Source organism: Corylus avellana, chromosome ca9, assembly GCF_901000735.1.
Source record: "Corylus avellana chromosome ca9, CavTom2PMs-1.0".
In the NCBI taxonomy this organism is placed as follows: Eukaryota; Viridiplantae; Streptophyta; class Magnoliopsida; order Fagales; family Betulaceae; genus Corylus; species Corylus avellana.
Window position 1 is genome coordinate 6721164 of NC_081549.1, and position 26363 is coordinate 6747526.

A 26363-nucleotide genomic window follows, 5' to 3' on the forward strand; every position below is an offset into this window, starting at 1 on the left:
TTTTTTTAATAACATGTGAGATGCATATAAGTTTTTAATAAAATTTATTTCAATTTTGTCACTGCTATTAAAAAAAACATGTGCATCTTATATGTTTAAAGGGCACATGTCATTTTTATAAATTAGATTGGAGGAAATTCCTCCAATTCAATTTGAAAAAAAACTTTGTCCATTACACATGAGGAATGTTACATTTTCATTTTTTACTTAGAAGTGATAAATTTAAAATTTTCAATTTTCAATTTTTTTTTTCTAAGTAATTTTGAAAATTTAAAATTAAATTTGAAGTAATAAAATGCATTTCTCCCGAAAAGTTTATACGTATAATTAATTTCGTCAAATTGAAAATGATAAAAAAAATAAAATAAATAATAATAATAAAAAAAAGAAAAAAAAAAAGAAAAAAAGAAGGCCAAATCCATCCTTGCCGTAAGCTGGTCCTTTCCGCACCAGAATAATAGCAAACCCTACCGGTCCCATATAAATTCCAACACTTAGGGTTTCTCTCATTTCTCATTGTCTCCGCGAGGATAGAGAGGTTAGCCGCTGTCACTCTCTCTCTCTCGGAGCGTAGCCATGGCGGATGTGATTACACCGGAACCAACCCAGCCCCACCACGATGTCAAGCTCTTCAACCGATGGAGCTTCGACGACGTGCAGGTATCCTTTTATTTTTAGTGCAACTAGGTTATTTTATGTAATGTTTTTGTTTGAATCCGTTCGATTCGTTTTTCGCTGTCTTTTGGTTTACATAATCTCGTTGTTGATTACTTGGTAGAGTGCAATTTTTGGTTCGAGCTTCATTGTTATTGAAGCACAGGTGCAATATATCATTGGTTTAAGATATGAATTATTTTTTTAGGGGGGTTAATTATGAATCTATAAGAATTTTCCACGGCTCGGTGTTTTCTGTCGAGCATTGGTGGTTTATTGCCCTGGGTTTAGCGGGAATGCAAGAATATGTTTCTGAAGATCGACTTTCTGCTCTCTTTTCTAAGATTGTAAATGTTAATACACCTTGTGCTCGACACTGTTTGATATGTATTCATTATAGCGTTCCTATTGTATAGGATACTGGGTGTTTGCTTGTTTGGATTTACCGTGGATTTTCTCTAGCTTTTTCCAGTAAAAGTTGAGAATCTATGTAGTGTAATTTTACTTCTTCCAATGGAGATTATTAAACTAGGATCTCGGCATTTAATTGGAAGGGGGTTTCATTTATCCTTGTTGCTCTACTTTATCTTATATTTTCATGCTTGGAGATGGTCTTGTTGCTTCTATATTTTCTGGATTATCATTGTGATATCTGCGTGTTTGCAGTAAGTTTTTTTCTCTGTAAACGACTGATGACCCATATGTAATTTAGATGGAAACTGATCATTCTCTATGCCGAATTTGTTAGTTCCTTTCTTTTCCGTCTGGCATCACTTTTGCTATGTGCTTAAAAGGTCATGTTTATGTATTCTGACTAATCTTTTGTTATTTTGGTGGTTGTTGTCTAGAATGTTTATCTTGTTGATGCTTGTATTTATTTTAACAAATTGTTTATGACAGTTTCATGTTTTTACTTGCCTTTTTGGCAGCCAAGTCCGCTTGAATACTTTTCACCTGTAGGCGTATTGTATTCCTTTATTTTAAGACCATATGTTTTATCATCTGATCACCAAGATATGAACTAATATTTGTATTGCCATCCCTTAAGTCTTAGTTTATTGTGCATTACTCATTGCTTGGATTTGTTTATAGAAGTTATCATCACAACTACCATTGTGGTGCATTTATTTATTAATTTATTTTTTGTTATAGGTCAGTGACATTTCACTGGCTGATTACGTCGGAGTGGTACCAGCCAAGCACGCTACCTATGTTCCTCACACTGCTGGGAGATACTCAGTCAAGCGATTCCGCAAGGCTCAGTGTCCAATAGTGGAGAGGCTTACAAACTCACTAATGATGCACGGTAGGAACAATGGAAAGAAACTCATGGCCGTGAGGATTGTTAAACATGCAATGGAAATTATTCATTTGCTGACCGATCTGAATCCCATCCAAGTTATTGTTGATGCCGTGGTCAACAGGTATGCTGATGGAGTGTAATTTGTTCCCTGTTGAAAGTAAAATCAGGTGGTTCATCTACGTCTGGCTATGTCTGGCTAAATCTGCTATAGTTGCTAACTTCATTTGTGCACTTACAAATGGAAAATATTAGTAATTAAAGTGGCGTGGGGAGTTCATAATATGTAAGGGGGGGTTGCCGTTTAATATGTTTGTGGCTTTTGAGGGAATTGGGTAGGGTCATTGCTGGTGACTATTTAGTGCTTCAAAAGATCTAAATTTAATTTTCTCTTAACATATTCTTTTGAATATCTGTTCTACTGCAGTGGACCTCGGGAAGATGCAACCCGTATTGGCTCTGCTGGAGTTGTTAGGCGTCAAGCTGTTGATATTTCCCCACTGCGTCGGGTGAATCAGGCCATCTATCTCCTTACAACTGGTGCTCGCGAATCTGCATTCCGAAACATTAAGACAATTGCAGAATGCTTGGCAGATGAACTTATTAATGCTGCTAAGGGTTCCTCCAACAGGTAAACAGGGCTAGTTCTCCTGCTACTTGGGATTAGTTATTTAGGACTGTTTCTCTATTATGCATCTCTTTTCATACTCTTGCTGATTATTCATGTTTGACCTTTTTGTGTTATTTACTTACTGAATATGTCCTTTGCTTGTCCAGCTATGCCATCAAGAAGAAGGATGAGATTGAGAGAGTTGCTAAGGCAAACCGTTGAGGGATCAGAATTGGAAGACCCAATGTTTTGTTTGCTTCTTTCTTTGTAGTTCAATTTTCTCTAGACTGTTGCTCGTGAACATGTTATTAGTTGGTGGTTTTTTTGAGTGATGGGAATGTACTTTATTTTTGTTTGGAGTTTATATCTATATTTTTGAATATGGAGAAAGCTTCTAAGCGAGATTTTTTTTACTCTTTCAATATTCTGTGAGCAAATTTCTCTTCAGTTTAGCGAACCCTTGGACGTGGCCTTGCATTATTTTTCATGGTCTTTTATGGACTGGTGTCAATGTGGTTGACGACCTTGTTCCGAAGGAGATGTCCTGTTCTTTTGCGTTTTTATGTTGTGGGTGTCTACTTGGTGCTTGTGGTAAATGTTTTGAGAATTTGGCTAACCATGGCTTGGGCCATGTTGAAGCAATATCCTAAATTGCGGCGATTATATTGCCTCTTTCCATGCTCGAAATATTTTTGGTTGATAATGTTTGAGAATCTTGTTTTATAATATAAATAAGAAACCAGAAAAATAAAGAGGATCTTGCCTTAACTAATGAAGTAAAAAGTGACTGCTAGATTTTTATTTTGTTTTGAAACCCTAAATAAAGCACATGTGAGAGTATGTGCATAGCGCCATAGCGGCGATTCCGACCGACAGCAAGCCTCTGGGCGAACAGTAGTGAACTTGTGATGCTCCATTGTATCCTTAAACCATAGTTGAGTGAGAGTCTATAAGGGACTCATTGTCAAAATAAGATTTGGTTGTCCAATCACTTATGAATTTTTTCATAATTACTGTCGGCTTGAAAATGTTACATTTTAAAAATGTGGAATAAAATTAGAATAAAGAAGTAAAAAAACTACTTTTGTGTGCAGCAGTTCTCCAAAACAAAGCTCAGTACCAAAAAGGAAAAAAAAACAAAAAAACTAGTTAAGGTGGCGTAAAAAATTTGGGAAAAAAAAATCATATTTAGCTCTTTAAGTTTTCATCTAATTTGAATTTAGCTACGAATTTTAAATTTTGAGAACACAAACCTTAGTTTTGTCTAAGTTTAAAATAGATCTCTTTATCACTTTGTCATGAATGCAATTCCACGTCAATAAGTGTTAAGTCATTCATAGAAAGAAAACAAAACAAAACAAAAGGCTCACAAAAACAATTGATCTAACAGTAGAATTTAGAGAAATACAAAATTTGAGAACCTAAAGTGCAAAGTGCAAAATTGACAAACGATTAATTTTGACGAAAAAGTGATAAGAGTGACTTATTTCAAACTTGGCCGAAACCTAAGAATTATTCTGAAAATTGAAAACCCAATAACTATATTCAAATCAGATGAAAACTTAAAAGGACTAAATATGATTTTTTCAAAAAATAAAATAATTTCTAACTATTTAGATATAAATTCAAAATAAGAACCGTTTTTTTTTAAAAAAAAAACTCTAATTTATTTTTTCAGGGTCGGGACAGACACCGGACCCTGAAACCCAAACCCTAGTCCCAAACAATACCTCTTTCTCTCTGAGGCTCAGTTGTCACTCTATCAGCCCCAGCAATGGCGAGGAAGCGAAAGCTCGACTCCAAATCCGCCCTGGCAACCGAACCCCCGAAGAAGCAACAGCAGCAACGAAAGCAGAAAGAAGAGGATCGTACCCACATCAAAGTTGAGGTAGACCAAGACGACGAATACGAATACGAGTACGAATACGAATACGAAGAAGAAGAAGAAGAAGAAGAAGAAGAAGAAGAAGAGGAAGAAGAAGAAGGGGAAGACGAAGAAGAGGATGAAGAGGAAGAAGACGAAGATCTCTATAAACCAAAGAATGCCGATAATCAGACGGCGAACACCTCCACGTCAGCCGCAGATCGAGACAGCGAGGATGATGACGATGAACCCATACAGAAGGTTCTTGAACCGTTCAGCAAGGAGCAGATTATAAACCTTCTCTGCGAAGCAGTGCATAAGCATCCGGACGTGGCGGATCGGATCCAAAAGGTTGCGAACGAGGACCCGGCACACCGAAAGATCTTCGTCCACGGACTCGGGTGGGACACGAACACGGAGACACTCTCCAACGCGTTCAAGCAGTACGGCGAGATCGAGGATTGCAAGGCCGTGTGCGACAAGGTCTCTGGCAAATCCAAGGGCTACGGTTTCATCCTCTTCAAGACCCGCGGCGGGGCCCGGAAGGCCCTCAAGCAGCCCCAGAAGAAGATCGGTAACCGGATGACTGCGTGCCAGCTGGCCTCAATGTTTCCGGTCGCACAGCCGAATGCCACCGCGGCGGCCTCCACGCCGCCCCTTTCGGAATATGCGCAGAGGAAGATATACGTGAGCAATGTTGGGGCTGAGTTGGATCCTCAGAAGCTGCTTATGTTCTTCTCCAAGTACGGAGAAATTGAGGAAGGGCCATTGGGGCTCGATAAGATGACCGGGAAGCCCAAGGGGTTTTGTTTGTTCACGTACAAGACGGTTGAAAGCGCCAAGAGGGCTCTGGAAGAGCCGCACAAGAATTTCGAGGGACATACATTGCACTGCCAGAAGGCTATTGATGGTCCGAAGCCGAAAAAGTCTCACCCTAATCAGCTTCAGTATCAGCATCATCAGCTTCAGTATCAGCCTCACCAGAACCCTCACAACGCCCAATTCCAGAGGAATGAGAACCCCGCTCTTGTTGGTGGAGCCGCAGCGGCTGCACCGGGTCACTTGATGGCTCCCCCCACCGGAGCGGGGATTGGGTTAAATCAGGGGGCTGCGGCGGCTCAGGCGTTGAATCCTGCGCTTGGGCAGGCAATAGCGGCGTTGTTTGCAAGTCAGGGTGCCGGGTTGGGCCTGACTAATCTGTTGGGGACGCTGGCATCGGCTGCGGCCGCGAACCCAGGTGTGCCCGCAGCGGGGCATGGGACACAGGGTGCGTATTCGAACCAGTCGAATATAAGCCCGGGACTGATTGGAGGGTATGGGAATCAAGGAGGAATGCAGGTTGGGTACCCCAACTCGCAGACTCAAGGTGGTTCCGGGAGAGGCCAGCATGGTGTCGTGCAATATGGTGGCGTTAATCCTTATACGGGGCAATAGGTGTTCCTCAGGCAGGTAAAATAGATTTGCACTCTTTCCTTGGTGCCGCTTTTCGTTTTTCTTACCTCTATAAATTTTTTTGTTCGGTAATATTCTAGTTGATTTTAACCTTGAGATCGTATTAACTAATGCAAAAGGCTAATATTTTTATGCTGTGATTTTGTTTAATTTAGTCTCAATGGGCTAACGTGATTTGCAATATATTCGATTAGGTTGTGCTATTGTGTGGTATTCAACGTTTTGTTTATGCTATTTTATGTTCTTTCAGTTTTATCCTTCATGAAATCCCCTTTCCCTTATTCATGACAATTGATTCACCAGACTGGGCCTCATGAGCTTTGAGGAATTCGGTTAACCACTTCTTCTATGGCACCTGCTTCTCCATACTAGCCGGATTTATCTTGTGGTAAACAAAGAGATTACCAGAATCTGAAATTCCCTACTTTTGGTGCCATCCATAAATTCTCATATCTCTCTTCTGTAAAACTTTAAAAAGTCTTTTGGTTCCGATAACCAAAACAGCTACTGTGTGGATTTCATTTATGGAAACAATTGAAGTGTATGTGTACATGTTCATCATCAAAATCAAAAATTGAAAAATGCTACCTTCACACATATAATCAAACCCATCCTATTGATTGAAACAGATTTCATCGTCTGCATATCCTTATTTCAGAACATCACCTGTGAGGAGCTATCTTCAAGAGTTGGTGTTTGAGTTTGAGTGGGATACTTTTAATGAGTTGTTGATTAAGTGGACTGTGTTGTACATTCTATCTCACGAAGAGAGTAGAAATCAACTTCAATGTGTTTAGTTCTAGCATGAAAGATAGGATTAGAAGCCATGGCTAAAGCTCCAATATTGTCGCACCACAGTGTAGGAGGAGCTTGAAGAGGAAGTTGTAAATTGTGGAGAAGCATTTGAAGCCAATATAGTTCTGCAGTAGCCAAAGACATGGCTCAGTATTTAGCCTTCATGCTAGAATGAGCGGTGATAGGCCTCTTCTTACCACACCACAATATAAAGCAAGATCCCAGAAAAATTCCATAGCCTGTTGATGAGTGTTTGTCATCTGGATTCTCGCCTAGACTGAATCACAATAAGCTTGAAGATGAATGGCATGTTTGGTTCACAAAATAGGCCCCTGGAATGAAATAATTATTCCATAGGATCGATCCCATTTGTTTTCAAAAAAGTTTTAAACTAATTCTCCTCTATCAGATTGGAGGTTTTTAATTCGACAAGAAAATTGATTTTCAACTAAAGTTTTAAATTTGACAAAGCAAACATAAACATCAGATTTATTTTGTAGAGGATATAACGATGAAAAATGAGAGAAATCATCAATGAACACAACATAATATCGAGACCCACGTAATGACTTGTAAAACAAGAGCACACATCAGTGTGGATAAGCTTAAGATGATTAAAAGACACTCTAGGAGATGCATGAAACGGAAGTTGCTTGCTCTTGCCAAGTTGGCATGGCTCACATACTTCCTCTTTATGTAGTGACCCAATAATAGGAAGAGAATGGTTATTGAGCAAATGACACACAATAGGATGAGATGGATGACTCAATCTTGAATGCCAACTGATTGATAGATAACAAATTAGCAAGAGCTTGAGGATAATGTAAAACACGTTTTAGATGAAGGTTAGAATGAGGTGAAGTGATAGTAAGTGAACCAGTGTTTTGTATGCTCAAACTTGTCCTGTTAACCACAGCAACATCATTATCCCTGTGTAAGGTTGCTGAAGGGAGAGTTGCTCTAGGTTTGCTGTGGTAAGTTGGTTGGCACCACTGTTAGCATACCATGTATCATCACCTTAAGTTACATTGATGTGGTCAACCATTGCAGTTAGTTGGGCTGGAGGGTGTCAGCCTTGGTAGGAATAGTCCATGCGGTGAAAACAATCCAACGCCTTATGAGTGTTGGTCTTGTTTATGCCATTTTGTGTTCTTTCATTCATCTTTCGCAAAATCTCTTTTCCCTTGGTTCATTGCAATTGATTCACCAAACAGGGCCTCATGAGCTTTGAGTAGTTCAATGAACTGCTTATTCTTTGGGACCCACTTCTTCATACTAGCTGGTTTTATCTTCGACACGAGTGTTTTCGTCTTTCTCCTTATCTTTAGACTTCATCTGTTGCATATCCTTATCTCAGAACATCATATGTTGAGGAGCTATCTTCTCAAGTTGGTCTTTGAGTTTGAGTGGGATACTTTTAAATAAGTCGTTGATTAAGTGGACGAGAATAACTTCTACAGGGGCTGACACAAAGAGATTGACACGTCAGTGTATAACACCAAAACTGAGAAAGACGAAAACACTAGATCTTTAGCCATTTTCTTCAACAAATCGACTCATCAACAAAACTTCCATTACCCATTCAAGAGAATGGAACACCATTGCCCTCTCCTCAGCCGAATGCCACCTCCCCGGTTCCTCCACCGAACAATAACCCCCGTTCCTCTGCCAATGCTCCAGGACCCGCCAGTCCTTAAATTTCTTGCCTTTTCTCTCTCTAGTGAAGTAGCGTTGTTTTGGGATTTCTTTTTCATTCACCCCCTTTTCGCATTTCAAAAACAAAGAGTAGAACGTGAGGGGGAGAAAAAATTGGGACAAAAAAAAGAGGTTGTGGAAAACTGAGAATAAGAGCTAGGAAGAGAAGAAAAATGTGTGGGCTTGCTTCAAGGTATGAATCCCTTTCTTTTCAATTTTTTTTCACTCTCTTCAGTTCTCTCCCTTCCACTCGCTCTCTCCAATTTTCTCTGTTCCTTGATTTTTGTTTCTTTGAATGAAGATAATTGATTGGGTGAACTTTTTTTTTTGTTTACAATCTCCTAAATATGTAAACATCATCACTAATATTTTAACTTCATCTGAACATGGGGTGAAATTTCCAAAGAAGTCACATATGATACAATTTTAGAACTATTGCTTTAATGCAAGTAATCTCCTACGGGGAAATTAACGCGATTTGTAACATGAAACTTGATTGTTTTAAGAACATTGGTGAATTGTAAGTGTGGGGCAAAATGTGACCTTAGTATGAGGGAAACTAATTTGAAGAACATTAGTGAATTGTAACGTGAAACTTGAGAATGGAGCACAAACCAAGGAATAGCCTTCCTTTCTTTATATTGTCATTATTTGCCATGATGGTTTGAATTGTCAAGTGGAAGATGATGATCGTTTTGTAAGGGTAATGTGTTTCAATAAAATATTCTAACCAATTAGCTATACAAATGTTTTAATAAATTCATTGTATCGTTGAGTTCCTTTATGTGAGAAGCATGACTTATACCCTTGGCAACTGTTCCAAGGGTATCAGTCATTATTTTTTGATAAGTGGTATAAGTCATTATTTGCCATGATGGTTTGAATTAATAGTTTGTCAAGTGGAAGAAGATGATCATTTTGTAACATTAATGTGTTTCAATAAAATATTTGAATCCAATTAGCTATACAAATGTTTTAATAAATTCATTGTAATGTTGATTTGCTTTCCATGAGAAGCATGACTTATACCTTTGGCAACTGTGCTTCTGCATTTGCACCATGGTCAGACTTAAGGATGCTGGAGGGCTGTGCCATCACTTGATCACATATTTTATTATAGCTTATTTTCATTTGAAATTCTTGTCAAACTTAGTTATGATTAACATATGAGAGATGATGGATATGTGGTTAAATATTAGGGTGAGAGAGGACGGTGGGAAATTATGCTTTCTATCATCATGATTCTGTTTTTGGCTGCAATTTTTTCATTTAGTACTAGTGCTAAAATAAGTTTGCTGTTTCCTTTAAGAGGAGTCCAATTAAGTCATTTTCTCTTTCTAAAAATGGGCTGTGCTCAAAATACTACTTGCTATTTGCCTTTTGCCCATTGCATTTGTCAATATGACATATTATAAGAATATTTTTACTCTTCTCTTTTCACATTTTGTTTTTCAAGCAAATTGTACTATTTATTATCCTCTTGCAGGATCTCTAAGATGCTAATAGTGAAGAACTTTAGATAATCTCATGTTGTGATGATTTTGTCCATTACTTAATTTTTGTTTATTTGTGAATGATTTATAGTGCTCTTTGCCAACCATGGAGTTATCTCTCTACAACCATGTTTGCCATGTCTCAAGATTCTGAATGTTCATCAACTACAGTTGATATTGGTGCAAATAGGATCAATGCCAATAGAACTCCCTGAAGCTGCTGTGATTTGTGTGGTGCTGTCTTTCTGTGATGATGTAATGCACTAATATTGTTGTCTGTTGTTGTATATGCTATAATGCATAGATCTTTTGACTACTTTGATGTTGAAGATTCAATGCTCCTTTATGTTAATCAGACAATGATGGTGGGGAATAGACATTAGCAGAGAGTTGTGATTTAGTCATACTATTGTTTTAAATGTACAATATTGATATCTAGTGAAGGATTAAGATTCTTCTGATTATACTTTCTTCTTCTCCTTTTGTTTTGGAACTTGTAATTATGGGCCTAGCTAAATTGTTGATGCGATGTTATGTTATCAGTTATAATTTATTAGATGTTAAAATTTTTGTTTATGTTATTTTTATCCCATGGAGGCCTTTTAACAGATTTATTCTATATATAACTTACAATCTTTACATATTGAACATAAAAGAAAAGTGTTATGTATTATTATGATGGTAATTATCCTATATAGCCAATCAAGTTTTATATTGTTTGTCTTTGTTGGGTTTGCTTTTTTGAAAGCATTGATGATATAGCTGCATTGACTTGTTTATGTATTTTCTATGTTAACTCTTGTTTATGCTCTCTACTTTTTGGCTATCGGAGTTTGATGTTTGTGCTACTGTTGTGTATTTTCAATGGGTTAGGTTATATGTTATTCTTCTGTGTTTGGTACTTCTTTTTATCATTGAGTTATAAGTACTTTTGTAGTTTGCAAAGACCCCATTAAAGCCATTGAATTAAGTTCTCTTCTGGCATGATATTGGCTTTGGATTATGGTGTTGTCATTTCATGCACCGGATTGAACATTATGGTGTTTGGATTTTGGATATAAGGGAAGAGTTTGGGGACTAGAATTTGTTGCAGGTTGCTCTTATCACATAGAATACGCCATATACCTAGGGCTGGGCACGGGGCTGGGCACGGGGCGGGGCGGGGCGGGTATCCAGGTTTTTCTCACCCGCCCCGCACCTTGCGGGTTTGGGATTTTCCAACCCGCCACCCGAGCCCAATGACCAAGATCCACGCGGGTCGGGTGTTTGCGGTGCGGGTTTTGTGGGTTTGCAAGTCAGGTCGGGTTTATTATGATGCTGTAGGAGTAACATAAAAAAGAAGAAAAAATGCCAAAACATGAAAAAAAATACAAAAGAAATTTCTTCTCCGGGGAAGAACTCACCGGAAACTCATTTCTGGCGGCTCAAAAAAGCGGCGCAGGCGATTCAAATCGAAGAGAAACGATTTCCCCTTCATTTTCTTCATTTTATGATTTAGATTGGCGCGGGTTAATTGATTTCTCCTTAATTTTCTGATTCAGATCCACGCGAGTTGAACGATTTCTCCTTCATTTTCTGATTCAGATCCGCGCGAGTTGAACGATTTCTCCTTCATTTTCTGATTTAGATCCGCGCGGGTTAAACGATTTCTCCTTCATTTTCTTCATTTTCTGATTCAGATCCGCGCGGGTTAAACGATTTCTTGGGTCTCGCCTCTGGATCTCTCACTCTCGCCTCTCGATCTCTCACTCCGTGCAGTGCGGCAGTGCGGCTGTGTTGAGAGAACTTGAGTCAGTTGAGTGCTCACTGCTGGGTGAAAGTGAAAGGGTAGAAACGAATGGGTCTGAGGGTCTCTTAGGTTTTCTTTGTGTTTTATGAACTTAAGTGCGAGTCGGGGGCGGGTACCCGCATAAAAAATATTAGTAAACCAGAAACCCGCCCCGCCCCGCACGGGTTGGATATTTCCAACCCGAACCCGCGAAAATAAACACTAAACCCGTACGGGGCGGGGCGGGTCTGCGGGTTGGGCGGGTTTTTGCCCAGCCCTACATATAACCTCTGAGAAGGGACAGGTAAGTGGGAGACTTGAGACACAGTTATGCCAGCAATATGTTTTATGTTTTCTATATTTTGTTATATATTTCCAACATCTTAGATTTTCAGAAATGTTCTGTCTTTGGAGGTATTGTTCTTGAAGAGAGAGAGAGAGAGAGAGAAAGAGACAGTCGAGGTTTGTTTCTGATTTTCTGATCTTAGAGCTTTGGAGAAGCAGAGAATGAAAGAGCGTTGGAGGATTCATAAATATAGAGTGAATTTATATACGCGAGAGAACGGTTTCTTATTTCTTGGTGCAATCTGGGAAAGTGTTTTGGAGATTTTGAATGTGGATGGTCCAACGGCTATATGATTTGAAACAACCCTTGAAATTTGAATTATTATTTCTTTGTGAAATTTTATCTGAATGTGGGACGGTCTATTTTAAGGCACTTGACATTTATTGGACCATTGAGATTTTTTTTTTCTTAATAATAATAATAATAAAGATTTAAAAATACACGCCTCAAACCATATAACTAACTTCTTCTTCTTCTTCTTCCTTTTTTTTTTTTTTTTAATTGAATAAGGAAAAGGGTTGGGAAGGACCCTTTCCATTCTTGATCCAAAAGAAAGAAAGAATGGGCGATCCTAAAAACGAAAATGAGGGGCTTCTTAGTTTTCTACAAACTAAAATTATGTAAAAATAATTACAAAGGGTAGGAAATTGGTTAAATGAGTGATTCGGTCCTTTTAAGGGGTCGCACAAAACGGTTACAAAATCAAAAAGGGTACAAATTAAGGAGAACATATATGACCTCCAACTTGGGGGCTTGAAACTTGCAACATCTAACGGAAGGAGGATGAAGCCAAAGATGTACTATCAAAGTCTGAATTAAGGATTGTAGAAGGGAGAGGTGTCAACACAAATCCGGTTACAAAAGTTTCTGCACCTGGATCTAATCAATAAAGTACAAGGAGACAATAACACACAACAAAAAAACAACAGAAATACAAATAATAGCAGAAAAACAAAAGAAATAAACAAAACACAGCAAAACAACCAGCAAGAAGCAGCAACAATCCGGGCACAGAGGACCGAATTTACTGGATGGCACATGGGATCCACGCGTTGGCGCGTTGATGGAATGGTGTGAGGAGGTTGGTGATAAGGAGCTGGGATGATGGCGAGCATGGTGGATAGATGTGTGGGCAAAAGAAGCTAGTACAATAGAGTAGATCTAGTTTTTAAAAAACTTGATCTAAAAGCACCAACTTTTCCGGGAAGAGGACGAGCGGCGTGACAATGAGTATGTTTGGCAGTGACGGAGTGACTGAGGCTGAGCGAAGGAAATGGAAACAGCTAGAGCTTCTGGTCTGGTCGAGAAAGACTAAAAAAGCAGCGAAGAACAAGAACTTGATAGAAAACGAAGGAAGAAAATAAGAAAGAGGGGAGGAGGAGAGGACAAAGATCTATTTGTCCTCCCCATAGACCCTCACGAGGAAGTGAAAAACCCTCACGGAGGAGATGGAGAAACCTTACAAGGAGGTGGAAAACATTTTCTAGAGAGAAGGTATGCAAAAACTCCATTAGAAAACAAAAGAATAAGCATTTAGTAGTGATTAATTAATATTGATTATCTAAAAAACTCATATTACCCCAGCAATTTGTTGCTCATTAGATATATCCACTCAAAAAGAGGGATTTAAGAAAACACATTTCGTCTTTTCGTAACCATCGAAGCTTCAAGCATTTGTTTTTGTCTCGTAATGCAAGATTACATTCCCTTTCTTTTCTAAAACGCTAGAAGATACACCTTCCGTTTAGGAAGCCAAGTGGTTGGGAAGAAAATAGGTTTGGGGAATGAGGGCTTCAGACTTTGAGAAGAGATAAGCTAGTGAATTTTATCTGTTTTGAATTTGTTATTATCCAAATGAGATAAAAAGAAATTGTAGCAAAAAGTTAAAAAATGTTGTACATGTCACAATTTTAAATGGGTTGGAGAATATTTTTTCATACTGGTTTGGAGGACATTTATGTCCAATTCATAATTACTCTTATGTATTTATTATTTGGAAAATGATTCATTTCGTCCTCTCATTTTCAAAATCATTATTGGATCTATGAGTTTATGCATGGGATCCATATAAACTCCACAAATTCAATAATAATTTTAAGAAGTAAGAATTTTTTTTTCTTTTAAAAAAAGAGAAAAAAATGTATAGCAGACATTACAAAAAAAAAATTGGTTTTAGTGACGGTTTGGATTGTGTCGGTTTAAGAAACCAACACTATAACATGTCGGTTTCTGTTCAACCGACACCAAATTAAAAATGGTGTTGGTTGAATAGTAACCAACACTAATAATAGTGTCGCTTTACTATTCAACCAACACTAAATTAAAAATTGTATTGATTGAACTGTAAACCGACACTAATAACCGACACCATTTTTAATTTAGTGTCAGTTGAGCAAAAACAAACACTAAAATTGGTGTCGGTTGACTGTTCAACCAACACCAATTTTAAATTTTGAATTTTGAACACAGATTCAACCATCCTTTCTAATTTGAATCTTTTTTTTAGTTTAAAAATTTAACACACTATCATCCCATTTCACGTTTCTTCTTTTTTTTTTAACTGGATCTACGTCTTTTATTATTTCGGGGTAGTATACACTATAAAAAATATGTGCTAGTAGTGGAGATAAAAAAGCCATAAAATCAATGAAATGGCAATGTGCTGTAGATCTGATTAAAACTGTGACATTTTATAGATATTATTTTATAAATTATAATATGCTAATAGCCCGAGAGATAATATTTGGGTTTTAAAGATTTTAAATTGTATCTTTAACATTGTAGAAGCATTTTGTTCAATTTAATTGTTATAAACTTATAAATGAATAACTTGTTAAAAAAAAAAAAAAAAAAATTAAAATGTCTTCTTGCCTCTGCCTTAAACCCTTCTCTCTCTATTACAAAAAACAGAAACCCCCTCTCTGTCTCTCTCACACACTGACACACACAACACACTGAGATGCTTTCATTGCTGTTCTCCTACGTGAAGCTTCCTCGAATCACCACAGTGCTGGATTTGGGCACTCGTTTGGGTCTCCGAAACCGACCAAACGTTTCGCTCTACTCGACCTCAACCGCGCCAACGCTAAGGAGAAAACCCTTGAATCCCTCGCTGACCGATCTCTACCGTCGGATTTCGCCCGTAGGAAATCCCAGGGTCACGATTGTGCCGATACTCGACCAGTGGATCGCAGAAGGCCAAACCGTCAGCAGAGAACCCCTCATCGCCATTATCAAGGAGCTCAGATATTACAAACGATATGTTCACGCCCTTGAGGTATCCCTAATTTCATATGTTAATAAAAATCAATCAAATTGGTCGAAATGATTACCCTTTACTGCGTTGTGTACGGATTGATACATAGACTTCGTTTGTTAGTCAGAAATGCTTTGATTTATTTCTCTAAGGTTGTTTGAGAATTGATCATGATTACTTGCATCAACAACTCTGTGTGGTTATGGAATGCCCACATTTCTAAGTAGGCACATTGTGATTAGTGAACCAGCATTGCCTCTCAGTTACCCCTGGCACTGATGTACAAGTAACAGAAATTCCACGATTCCCTGGTTAGCATGAACAAAATATTAAAATCATCATCTCTTTGTTGTTTAAATCGTTTAGGATAAGTAGTGATTTAATGTGGTATTAGAACAGTTGTTTTGATTTTGAAACTTGATCCGTGAATGAGAGTGTTAGAATATGAGCGCTTTTACACTCTCAAGTGCTTCACTTTCTAACATGACAATTGCAGAAAGAGAGTAAGCATACGTGATTAAAAAACTTTGTAATGGAAAGCTAACGTGGCGACTACCACATTAGGGAGTAAGCACTTGAGAGTATAAAAGAGGGAGTTTGTTTAGCATTTTTCTTAGAATATTAAAATTTGCCATTTCTTATATGTTTATACTTTTGAAATGAATGATAAGGACTAGAGAGAAGAGAGCTCATAACATGAAGGATCCGAAAAGTAACTATGCAGTATTGTGAAAATGGTCATCTTATTTTATATATATATATATATATATATATATTTTAAAAAAAGTCCATATATAAAAAAAGTCCTGATTGTCATTTTATTTTTATGCCCAGGTATCTATGTGGATGACTGACAAAAGGTACTTTGACCTTTCGGTCCGTGAGGTTGCCATCCGACTAGACTTGATTGCAAAAGTTCATGGGATAGAACAAGCTGAGAATTTTTTCAATAATATTCCAGTAAAATTAAAAGTTCTTGAGGTTTATAGTGCTCTTCTCAACTGCTATGCCCATGTAAAAAATGTGGAGAAAGCAGAGGCTGTTATGCAGAAGATGAGAGATTTGGGATTGGATAAGACCGTAGTGGCTTACAATGTTTTGCTTAATCTCTATCATAAGACTGGAAATCATGAGAAGCTTGACACTCTGTTGCATGAAATGGAAGAAAAGGGCTTCAATTTTGACAGATTTACATTTGGCATCAGGCTCAGTGCATATGCAGCTGCTTCTGATGTGGAGGGAATTGACAAGATTCTAAGAAGGATGGAATCCAATCCCAGTGCTTGTTTAGATTGGACCAGTTATGCTGTTGCCGCAAATGCGTACACAAAAACTGGGTTTGTGGAAAAGGCTTTGGAAATGCTCAAGAAATCAGAGGGATTGGTAATTTCCAAAAGAAGATGTACTGCATTTAATTTCCTTCTCACACAATACGCAGCAATAGGGAAGAAAGATGAAGTGTTCAGACTCTGGGAGTTATACAAGAAGAAGGAGAAGAAGATATACAGTACGGGCTATATGAGTGTCATATCCTCAGCGTTGAAGTTTGATGACATTGATAGTGCTGAGAAGATATTTGATGAGTGGGAATCCAGAGAGTTAAGCTATGATATTCGGGTTCCAACCTACTTGATGAGTGCTTTTAGCAGAAAAGGTCTTATGGAGAAGGCTGAAACCCTTTTAAACCGCGTAATGGTGAAAGGAGGGAAGCCTAATGCAAGGATGTACTATTTTTTGGCAACAGGGTACCTGCAGATAAATCAAACTGAAAAGGGAGTCGAAGCGATGAAGAAAGCAATTTTGGTCTGTGGGCCTTGGTGGAAGCCAAGCAAAGAAAGTTTTGCTGCCTGTCTGGAGTACTTGAAAACCAAAGGAGATGTGGAGGCGGCAGAGGAACTCATTAGATTACTCAGGGATAAGAACATTGTCTCTGTAGATATTTATGAGAGACTGATGAATTATATTAAAGGTAGTGAATCAAGCTTGTCTGCTCTCAATGATGAGATGGGAGGGGATGCTTCAATTGGAAATGGGGAAACAATTGGATTTTCTGAGCTCAAGGAGGACAGTGGCAATTATAAACCAAGTAGCAGCAACAAGTCCGATGCAAACTCAGAAAACTACTGAAACTTTTGGATGCAGATGCGTTCTAGTTTTGGAAACATGTTGGCAAAGTGATGCAGGAGAATCTAAGCCAAAGCAATGAAGGTCCCTCAGTCCATTCGCTATCTCAGGACCAGTTTTTATTGTTATGTTATGCTTTATATCATTATGTTTAAAAAAATAGGGTATTAAAGCTTTAATACAAACCTTTTCAAATTTACGTAACAATTCACATTTTAAGGAAATGAATGTCACGTGGACTCCATGTGGCTAGTGTGGTAAATGTCACATGGAAATGGACTACCACTCCAGTTTGTAAACGTAGTAAGTACCATGTGACTGTCCACATTTGAGTGGCTAGCGTGGTAAGTATTACGAGAATTGTTACGCCAGTTTGTAAGGGAGTTATAGTAAAAGTTGTGATACCCCTAGTAGAAATCAATGACTAGGATTCTAGGATTAGTAAAAAGATATTATAAATAGTCTCTTTTGAGCTATGGAAGGCAACATTTTCTTTTCTAACATATGAAATTTTAAATTTGAGTTCTCTTGACTCTTTGGAGCCTAGAAATTAATCTTTTATTGTTCAAATTTCAATTTCTCTTTACTTATAATCTTGTTTATCTTAAACCATTTTGTAAGCGACAATCTGAATATAAGTTCTCATTGTCGCATCATGAAGATAGATGATCAAACATTCAACTTGAGCACAAAATCTTTCTTGTTCGAAGATATGAGTAAATGCTTTTTAGAAACTTCGCCTTAACAAACTACTCTATCGTCGTAAGAACCTTCAGGGTAATGTCTTTTGTCGAAGTCGTTACCAAGGAAATATGTATGAGGCGAAATTATCGCCTTAGGAACCTTAGTGGTCGCCACTACAAGTATTTGATAAATGTAAAAATGGCTTTATAGAATTTAGGGAGCAAAACGACGACGCTTGGTTGTTTTACTACAAACCTTGTGCAAAATCACTCTTGTCTCATTCTAAACAGGATAAGTGCAGCAAGCATCAAAAGAAGACTATGAGCTCGGCTTGTCGAACCGTTGTTGAATTATTTTAAGGAATATCTTATGCATTTTATTTTTCTCTTTAAACGTTCTTCTTAAGTCCTTTTCTTATCGAACTTTTAAAAAAATCAACTATTAAATTTATAGGATTCACACGAGTAAAGGTGTAGGTCCTACATATCCAATTATTGATTTTTTTTTAAATAGATGTGAAAATGACCGGAAAAGATCTTTTAATTTTAACATCAACAAAAAACCTGTAAATAAACGTTTCAAAAGTATAAAATTGATATGGTTTGGATGCATATTTAGTCGAGAAAGAATATAGATTCATATAACACACACACAAAAAAAAAAAAAAATGCATTACCAATTTACCAGTGCAAATATATTGCACTTTATTTTTTTATTAACATATAAGCTATACATTATACAATATAATTTTATTCCAAATAACCACCAAATCCGCAGTGAAGCAAGATCCGAACCCCTCACCTCAGTGACCTCACTATTAGTTCTGTAGCTGTCTGTGACAGCACACGAGCCCAATAGATCCATATCGTGGGCACAAATCAATAAGTTCGCGTTTTACCCACCCGAACGTTTAGCCCGAGCCCGGTTTCAGTTTTGGACCTTCGAGAATTCGAGAGCATACGCTGATTGGCTGAGTGCTCAAGGCAATACTATGCAATCCATCATAGTCCCAGGCAAAAATTTCGCAGACCCAACATTGTGACAGAGGTAAGCTCCGATCCAAACCTTCCTTTTCGGTTCCTAATGACACATTGTTCTTGATGCCTAGGGAACCCTAACTTTAATTTATGTTCCGTTTGGTTGCTGAGAAAATGTGGGGAATTAATCGAGATTGTGAATTTGCTTCTGAATATTTTTGGTAGAGTAAATCAAAAAAATCTATACTTAAACTGAGTAAACTGCTAAGTTGGACTTAGTTGGGCTGACTTTCTCATGTTTGGAAACAAAGAAGTAGGAATTGTTAAGAAACAGTTTTTGGTTGGTTCTTTACTTTGTAATCTTAAAGAGGAGGGATTCTCTCTCTCTCTCTCTCTCTCTCTCTCTCTCGATTTGTGTCTGTTTATTGAGTCAGGTTTGGAATTTCTGAATCTAGAACGAATTGTGTATTCGATTTGGAAACCCTATTTTACTTTCTTTTTTTTTTAGGTTGTTAGTTAACATTTTAAATTATAGTTAGGAGTATTTATGTTAGGTTGTTGCTTCGGGTAATAAAGGTTCTTCGATACAATTTTTTTTAAGCATAGGGTGAGTAGGCCTTTCTCCAATGATACAGTCGTGTAGGTATCACTTATCAGACTATATTTAGCTGGGTTCTGAGCAGCTTGGACATGGAAGTGCATAAAAATGTTGTTTGGTAATGTTTGATTTTGCTTGTGTGGAAGTGTGTAATGACGATTTTTTACACTCCCTTTAACTGTGTCTCTGCAATGGAAGTAGGTTTAAGTATATAATGTGCTAAAGTAGCTTGATATGTAGCTTAAGGAAAACTCTCATGAATGTAGAATAAATAGAGATCAGGCATGTGTACTTCTGGGGTCGGATATAGCACCTGTTTTCTCAATGAAATTGCTTATTATAGAAAAGAAAGACATCACCGTTTTTATAACCACTTCTGGATCACTGAGATTTAAAGTAGGTGTTGTTTGAAATTTAGAAGTGGGTATTATGCAAGTATACTTGAAAGCAATAATAAATGTATTTGATAAATGTAGGATTGGCTTTATAGAATTTAGGGAGCAAAACGACGACGTTTGGTTGTGTTACTACAAACTTCGTGTGAAATCACTCTTGTCCCATTCCCCCTCAGCTTAGCTGCACTGCCGCAAGAGCACAGGAAAATGGAGGAGCTCCGAGACCATCCCAACCCTCAAAAGGACGTCGTCTCCTCGGACGACGACGACCCTCCGATGCTGAGCTCCAAAACCTTGTCGGCCCTCAAGGAGTTCCTAGCCCAGCAGAACCAGTCTCTGGGTGTTGAACCTGACCCTGACAACGTAGAGAATGGAGAGGAGCAGGAGGAGGAGGTGGCTTTGGTGACCGAGGACTGGAGGCTGAGCCAGTTCTGGTACAACCGGGAGACTGCCGAGACTGTGGCTCGAGAGGTCCTCACTCTCTGCCAGCTCTCCAATTCCCGCGTCGCTTGCATCGCTTGCCCCACCCTCTACGCCTATCTCAAGGTATTCGATTTTAGTGCTTAATATCTTTGAAAAGTGCTAAAAGTGTTGAATATCCTTAACAATCTATTGAGATTGCACAGTGATATAGGAATGTTAGCTTACATTTTCCCCCTTTATCTGATTTCAGAAACTTAATCATAATATCGATGTGCAACTTCTTGAGTATGACAAACGTTTTGAGCGACACGGAAGTGAATTCACTTTTTATGATTACAACCGACCAGAAGAGTTGCCATCGGAACTGAAGCATGCTTACCGCATTGTAGTTGCAGATCCTCCTTATCTGGTAAGCTTATATGCGTATGGTTTGGAATTTACCAAAAAAAAAAAGAGTTTGGAATAGTTAATAACTAGCCCTTCTGCCTCTTTGGACTTGTTCTTCCTTTGTGGATTCCTATCAAGTATCCATCCTTTACCTGGAAGTAATTCAAAGCAAATTTATCAAAAGTAATTCAAAGCAAGTTCTTCTTTCACTTTACTATTTCAGTATTTTTCCTCTCATTATATCTTCTATTTATTTATTGTCTTTCGAACAAAAACTCTATGCTTTTGTGTCCCTTTGGTTTAGCGGATTCAAAAAGTACGGTTTGAAAAAATAGTAATTTTGAAACGGAGTTAATGAAAATGGGATTTTTCAAATGGACTCTCAGACAGGGCACTTTTCATGATTTTGTTCAAAAACACCCGTTTAGCATCCGAAATTATGGGACCAAATGCACTTGCACTCACTATGAGGGACATTATTGTATGATCTTTTCAATTATTTTCTGAGAATGTCTTTTTAAACTGTTTTGTATCCTTTTATCGGTGAAGTTGTATAGAAAAAGTCTAGAGAATCTGTTTTGCTTAGTTTTCTTCCAACCATTTTGAAACATCAACTCCGTAAAATCAAGTCAATGTGTAATCCTTCCCATATGATTCATAAGATTGGTATAACTGGAAGTTCGCTGATTTATGTTATGGACATCTGTTGAGTGTTCTGTATAGAGGAATTTCAAGGTTTAAAAATAGCTTGTAGAAAATATTATGCCTAATAAGATCTTGCCTGGTGGTTGAGTCACATACCATGCAAAGGAATAAAAGTTCTTATGTGGGTTCAACCTTTTTGTCACATCTCCTTGGTAGATATGCATAAATGGGGCACCATATGTGGCAATATAGCTTTTCATATTATTTAGTTGTGAAAGTTATGATTTTTTACTGTGATGAACAAATTGATGAGCTGATTGAAATGACATTAATAATGACAGAGTAAGGAGTGCTTGGAGAAAGTCAGTGAAGCAATTTCTTTTCTTTCGCGGCCGCAAGAATCTTACTTGCTTCTACTTACAGGTAGACATTCTACTGTTTCACGAATGAGATTCGTGAAATAGAAAATAAATGTAGAACAATCTTTATCATCATCTCAGGGCATTGATTATGTTCTAGGGTAAATTTAATAGTTTGTAGCACTGATGACTTGCAGGTGAGGTGCAGAAAGACAGAGCTGCTGAGCTTATGGGCTTGCGTCCATGTGGTTTTCGGCCTCGGCACTCTAGCAAACTTGGAAATGAGTTTCGTCTGTTCACAAATTATGACCCAGGAAATAGATTAGGAGGCTGGGAGCAAGAGGATTAGGTGCATTGTCTTTCTACATGACCCTAAATTTGTAATCTATGTTCATTTTGACAAAATTATATATGCATGTATATATATGAGCTACTCCTCCCAAGCGTGTGTTGATCCACCCCTGTACACACACACATCCTTAATATGTCCTGAGGAAAGAGCTGTATTATTAAGTTTGACATTTCATGATATGTTCATAACTATGGTGTGTGTTTCGTTATATTTTCTCCCCGTGGAAATATTCTATGGAGGCTACTTGAATTTGCCATTTATCTTGTGGTATTTGGTTTAAGTTTTGACCAATCAAATAGATGAAAAGGAGGTGCTTGAGATCTTCCTTGTATGTCAACAGATATGCTTATTTCTTCTTTTCTTCTGCTTCCTTCTATCTTATTATTTCTCTGATAACTTATGGATGGCCATTGGCTTTTCAAATTGAAACGTCTTCATGATTTTGTGGTTGCCGGGCTTTTGCTCTTTTCTGTTATTGGTACTTCTGGCATATTATTTTTCCCTTTCTTGTTAGCCATTTATGAGTTCCAAATTCTGACAATCCATTAGTGAATGAGATTTGGATTAGATGCTGTTAAAAAAAAAAGAAAGGTATTTTCAAATTTAATTGCATTTTTTTTTTTCTTTTATGAGAGAGAAAAAGTAAAATTAGATGTAGACCGTAAAACAACTACAGTTTAAAGCACCTATTCCATTCGGTAGTGAATGTCTCTGTGGTTAAAATTTGAGACAGCTGAACTTTTGACTGCAGATTTATTGATTGGGTGATTGGAGAATTTTGCCTGCCAACCGGAGTGCCACTTCCAGAAGTATAATCAGGAGCTCTTTTGCTTGAAATGGAATGTCAGGCTACAAGATGCTTGATGAATGTCCTAAATTAATGGAGCAGATTTGAAATCTCTTTTGGTGCTTTTTTCAATGCCCAATCCGTTTGTGCCAAAATTTGATTTCTAAGTTGGACTTGTAAATTATTCCAACTGGCCCATAATCCGGGGGATTTTTCATTATAATTTAATTTTAAAATTTAAAAGTATTATTATCGTATTTTTCATTACAGGTTTTTTTAAAAAAATCTGTACATTTAATGCAATTAAATAAAGCCTTACACCTCAAGTTCAATGCTTAATTCTTGCTTCAGTGTTTTAAAAGAGGAAAACTTAAATATCGTTAACCAAAGCATAAATATAAAATTAGCAATAATATTTGATATTATTGGTGGGATAGAAACCCTAAATTGAATCAATATCAAATTCAACCTCCATAAAATCACAAAATAAAAAATAAATGAATAAAGCAAGGTGCTTCACTATATATATATATATATATAGGATTCTATTTATGGCTTTTTAGGTAATGTATTAATACGTATAAGTGTATGGGTTTTTACTAAACATATTAATATATTAAAGGTTTCCGATTATTTATATGGTTTTTTCTATGTATGTATATACTACATACTACGACTTTTACGGTTTTTCATTTTTTTAAATTCTATATATTGGTTTTTTTTCTATATATGGGATTCTATTTATGATTTTTTAAGTAAAGAATTAATAAATATAACTCTTAATTCTATATATGGGTTTTTAAGTAAACGTATTAATATATATTAAAGGACCAGTTCACCCACTAGAAAATATGGGTTCACGTCACATGTCGCAATTTTAAGGCACTTTTTAAGATGTTTCAGATATATATATATATAAGCCGAGTTTTGACGTAGAAAGTGCTTAGAATAGAGACACGTGTCCATATTTTTTAATATTTGAGAATGCTTAGAATTGTGACACGTGTCCATGTTTTTAATATCTGAACCCTTTTTTATTTTTACCTCCGGTCATTAATTAGAGTATAATTAATTGTGTTGATTATATTTCAAGAATTTTCCATACATAAATTATTCAATAAATTAAGTATTATTAATATCCGAATCAAATAAGGAAACAAATAATATAAATGAAATTAACCTTTTTTATTTCACACCAACAATATTTTGTTTAAATTTTAAATTTTTTTACTTATAATTTTTAATAATTGAACCGTGCAAATATTGAAAGGGGTTTTTCCTTTTTCTATTTTTTTTAATGAATTAAGTGTACGATTTTTCCTTAATTAATTCCTTTTGATTTTTCTTTTTATTAACTCATGTGCCCATGTTTTTTTAAAAAAAAAATTAAAATTTTTTTACTCATAATTTTTAATAATTGAACCGTGCAAATATTGGAAGGGGTTTTTCCCTTTTCTATTTTTTTTTTTTAATGAATTAAGTGTATGATTTTTTTCTTAATTAATTCCTTTTGACCATTCTTTTTATTAACTCATGTTTATCTCTCTCACCCTAAATCACGTCAGTCTCTCTCACTCTAAACTCACCCTCTCCTTCTACGACAACAACGTTTCAAAACTCTTTCCTATAGAAGTTAACGGTTGCAAAAAGTTTATTTGACCAGTTTTATGGAAATATATGTGACTCTGAACTATGATTTGAGGTATGTGATATTCGAGATGAATGTATCTTTGTACTTTTATATATAAATTTTTAACAATTGTGAATTGATGATCTTTAGTTTGTTTCTTGAGATTTTTTTTTTTTTTTTTACCAAACACCGTTTTAAATTAGAGATTAGGTAGAGATAAATATGTTTTCGTTTTGTTTTGTGAAATTTTTCGTTCAGGTTTTTTTTTTTTTTTTCCTTAATTAATTTCTTTTGACCTTTCATTTTATTAACTTACATTTATCTCTCTCACTCTAAATCACGTCGGTCTCTCTCACTTTAAACTCACCCTCTCCTTCTACGGCAACAACGTTTCAAAACACTTTCCTATAGAAGTTGACGGTTGCACAAAGTTTATTTGATTAGTTTCATGGAAATATATGCGACTTCGAACTATGATTTAAGGTATGAGATATTCGAGATGAATGTATCTTTGTACTTTTATGTATAAATTTTTAGCAATTGTGAATTGATGATCTTTAGTTTGTTTCTTGAGATTTTTTTTTTTTTTTTTTCTTTTTTTCTTTTTCTTTTTCTACCAAACACCGTTTTAAATTAGAAATTAAGTAGAGATGAATATGTTTTCGTTTTGTTTTGTGAAATTTTTTGTTCAGCTTTTTTTTTTTTTTTTTTGGTGTGTGGGTATTAAGATATTCTTCATTTGAATGTTTTATAGTTTTTTCATTTGCTTTTTTGAATAAATGAATGTTCAGAATTATGAGTTTTATTTGTATTAAAATATAATATAAATAAACTCACTTTTCTCCTTCTACGGCAACAACATTTCAAAACTCTTTCTTATAGAAGTTGATGGTTGCACAAAGTTTATTTGATCAGTTTCATGGAAATATATGTGACTCCGAATTATAGAAATATATGTGACTCCATACTATGATTTAAGGTATGAGATATTCGAGATGAATGTATCTTTGTACTTTTATGTATAAATTTTTAGCGATTGTGAATTGATTATCTTTAGTTTGTTTATTGAAAAAAAATTTTGTACCAAACACCGTTTTAAATTAGAGATTAGGTAGAGATGAATATGTTTCCATTTTGTTTCGTGAAATTTTTTGTTCAGCTTTTTCTTTTTTCTTTTTCTTTTATGCTTTTCATTTTAAATTACACATATGGGAACGAATTTAGTTTGTTTTAATTTTATTTTTTAGATTAAGGGAAGATTGAAATGATTTATTTGATTGTATTAATATTGAGTGAAAATTTTTGTTATTTTTGTATCCATAAAATAAAAGTAATTAAAAAATAATAATAATAAGAATTTGTTACTTTACTTTATATTATTTTTTTAAGGGAAATCATATATAAAATCCTTAGGTCAACGCGCTTTTATTAAAAACTCCCTGGGTATTTTTTTTTTGAAATTTAGTCCCTGGATAACTCGAAACTACTAGAAACTCCCTACCGTCAATTTTTGTTAACTACCGTTAGTCCACTCAAAACTCTATGTTTTATCTAATTAAAATATTCATTTTTTATTAATTTAATTAAAAAAAAAATTGAAGGGTGGCCAGGAGTGACGGTGCCACCCCAGGGGTGGTTTGCCCACCCATGGGGTGGCCGCAGCCACCCCATGGGTGGAGGAGGCCACCCCAAACCACCTGGGGGTGGCCGCAAGCCACCCCATAGGGTTGGGGAGGGGGGGTGGCCAGGGGTGGCGCTTCAATTTTTTT

The 26363-nt window shown here is 36.4% G+C and overlaps 4 protein-coding genes across 6 annotated transcripts in view; all 4 read left to right on the plus strand.

Moving 5' to 3' along the window:
* LOC132191890 (small ribosomal subunit protein uS7) overlaps positions 1-2977 on the plus strand; it is an 8046-nt gene extending 5069 nt beyond the window's left edge. Inside the window, exons 1-4 of one of the 2 annotated variants that reach the window (XM_059607012.1) lie at positions 495-660; positions 1807-2078; positions 2382-2585; positions 2732-2977. In XM_059607012.1, coding sequence (XP_059462995.1) covers positions 577-660; positions 1807-2078; positions 2382-2585; positions 2732-2786 — 615 coding nt within the window. In that variant the 5' untranslated portion in view covers positions 495-576 and the 3' untranslated portion in view covers positions 2787-2977. Of the gene's footprint in view, positions 1-494; positions 661-1806; positions 2079-2381; positions 2586-2731 lie in introns of those variants that run through there. The other variant, XM_059607013.1, reaches the window with a different exon arrangement.
* Positions 2978-4222: 1245 nt separating this feature from the next.
* LOC132191809 (UBP1-associated protein 2A-like) lies at positions 4223-10327 on the plus strand. Its single transcript, XM_059606913.1, has 2 exons — positions 4223-5877; positions 9955-10327. Exon 1 carries the CDS (start codon positions 4339-4341, stop codon positions 5860-5862), a length of 1524 nt encoding a protein of 507 aa, XP_059462896.1. The 5' UTR covers positions 4223-4338; the 3' UTR covers positions 5863-5877; positions 9955-10327.
* A 4548-nt stretch (positions 10328-14875) lies between these two features.
* On the plus strand, positions 14876-17884 carry LOC132191902 (pentatricopeptide repeat-containing protein At2g20710, mitochondrial-like). Its single transcript, XM_059607029.1, has 2 exons — positions 14876-15254; positions 16068-17884. Exons 1-2 carry the CDS (start codon positions 14937-14939, stop codon positions 17358-17360), a joined length of 1611 nt encoding a protein of 536 aa, XP_059463012.1. The 5' UTR covers positions 14876-14936; the 3' UTR covers positions 17361-17884.
* Positions 17885-18840: 956 nt separating this feature from the next.
* On the plus strand, positions 18841-22502 carry LOC132191429 (uncharacterized). Of its 2 annotated transcripts, none has more exons than XM_059606443.1 (5): positions 18841-19088; positions 20093-20557; positions 20685-20843; positions 21808-21889; positions 22023-22502. In XM_059606443.1, the coding sequence occupies exons 2-5, from the start codon at positions 20219-20221 to the stop codon at positions 22172-22174; spliced, it is 732 nt and encodes a 243-aa protein (XP_059462426.1). In that variant the 5' UTR covers positions 18841-19088; positions 20093-20218; the 3' UTR covers positions 22175-22502. The 2 variants fall into 2 exon arrangements, with proteins under 2 accessions (XP_059462426.1, XP_059462425.1); XM_059606442.1 differs by having other exon boundaries at positions 20188-20557.
* Positions 22503-26363: the final 3861 nt, after the last annotated feature.

Coding starts and splice junctions, on each gene's coding strand:
- LOC132191429 (XM_059606443.1), top strand. CDS start 20,219: ATGGAGGAGCTCCGAGACCATCCCAACCCTCAAAAGGACGTCGTCTCC. Junction 20,558..20,684: donor CCCTCTACGCCTATCTCAAG/GTATTCGATTTT, acceptor ATCTGATTTCAG/AAACTTAATCATAATATCGA. Junction 20,844..21,807: donor TTGCAGATCCTCCTTATCTG/GTAAGCTTATAT, acceptor TAATAATGACAG/AGTAAGGAGTGCTTGGAGAA.
- LOC132191809 (XM_059606913.1), top strand. CDS start 4,339: ATGGCGAGGAAGCGAAAGCTCGACTCCAAATCCGCCCTGGCAACCGAA.
- LOC132191902 (XM_059607029.1), top strand. CDS start 14,937: ATGCTTTCATTGCTGTTCTCCTACGTGAAGCTTCCTCGAATCACCACA. Junction 15,255..16,067: donor GATATGTTCACGCCCTTGAG/GTATCCCTAATT, acceptor TTTTATGCCCAG/GTATCTATGTGGATGACTGA.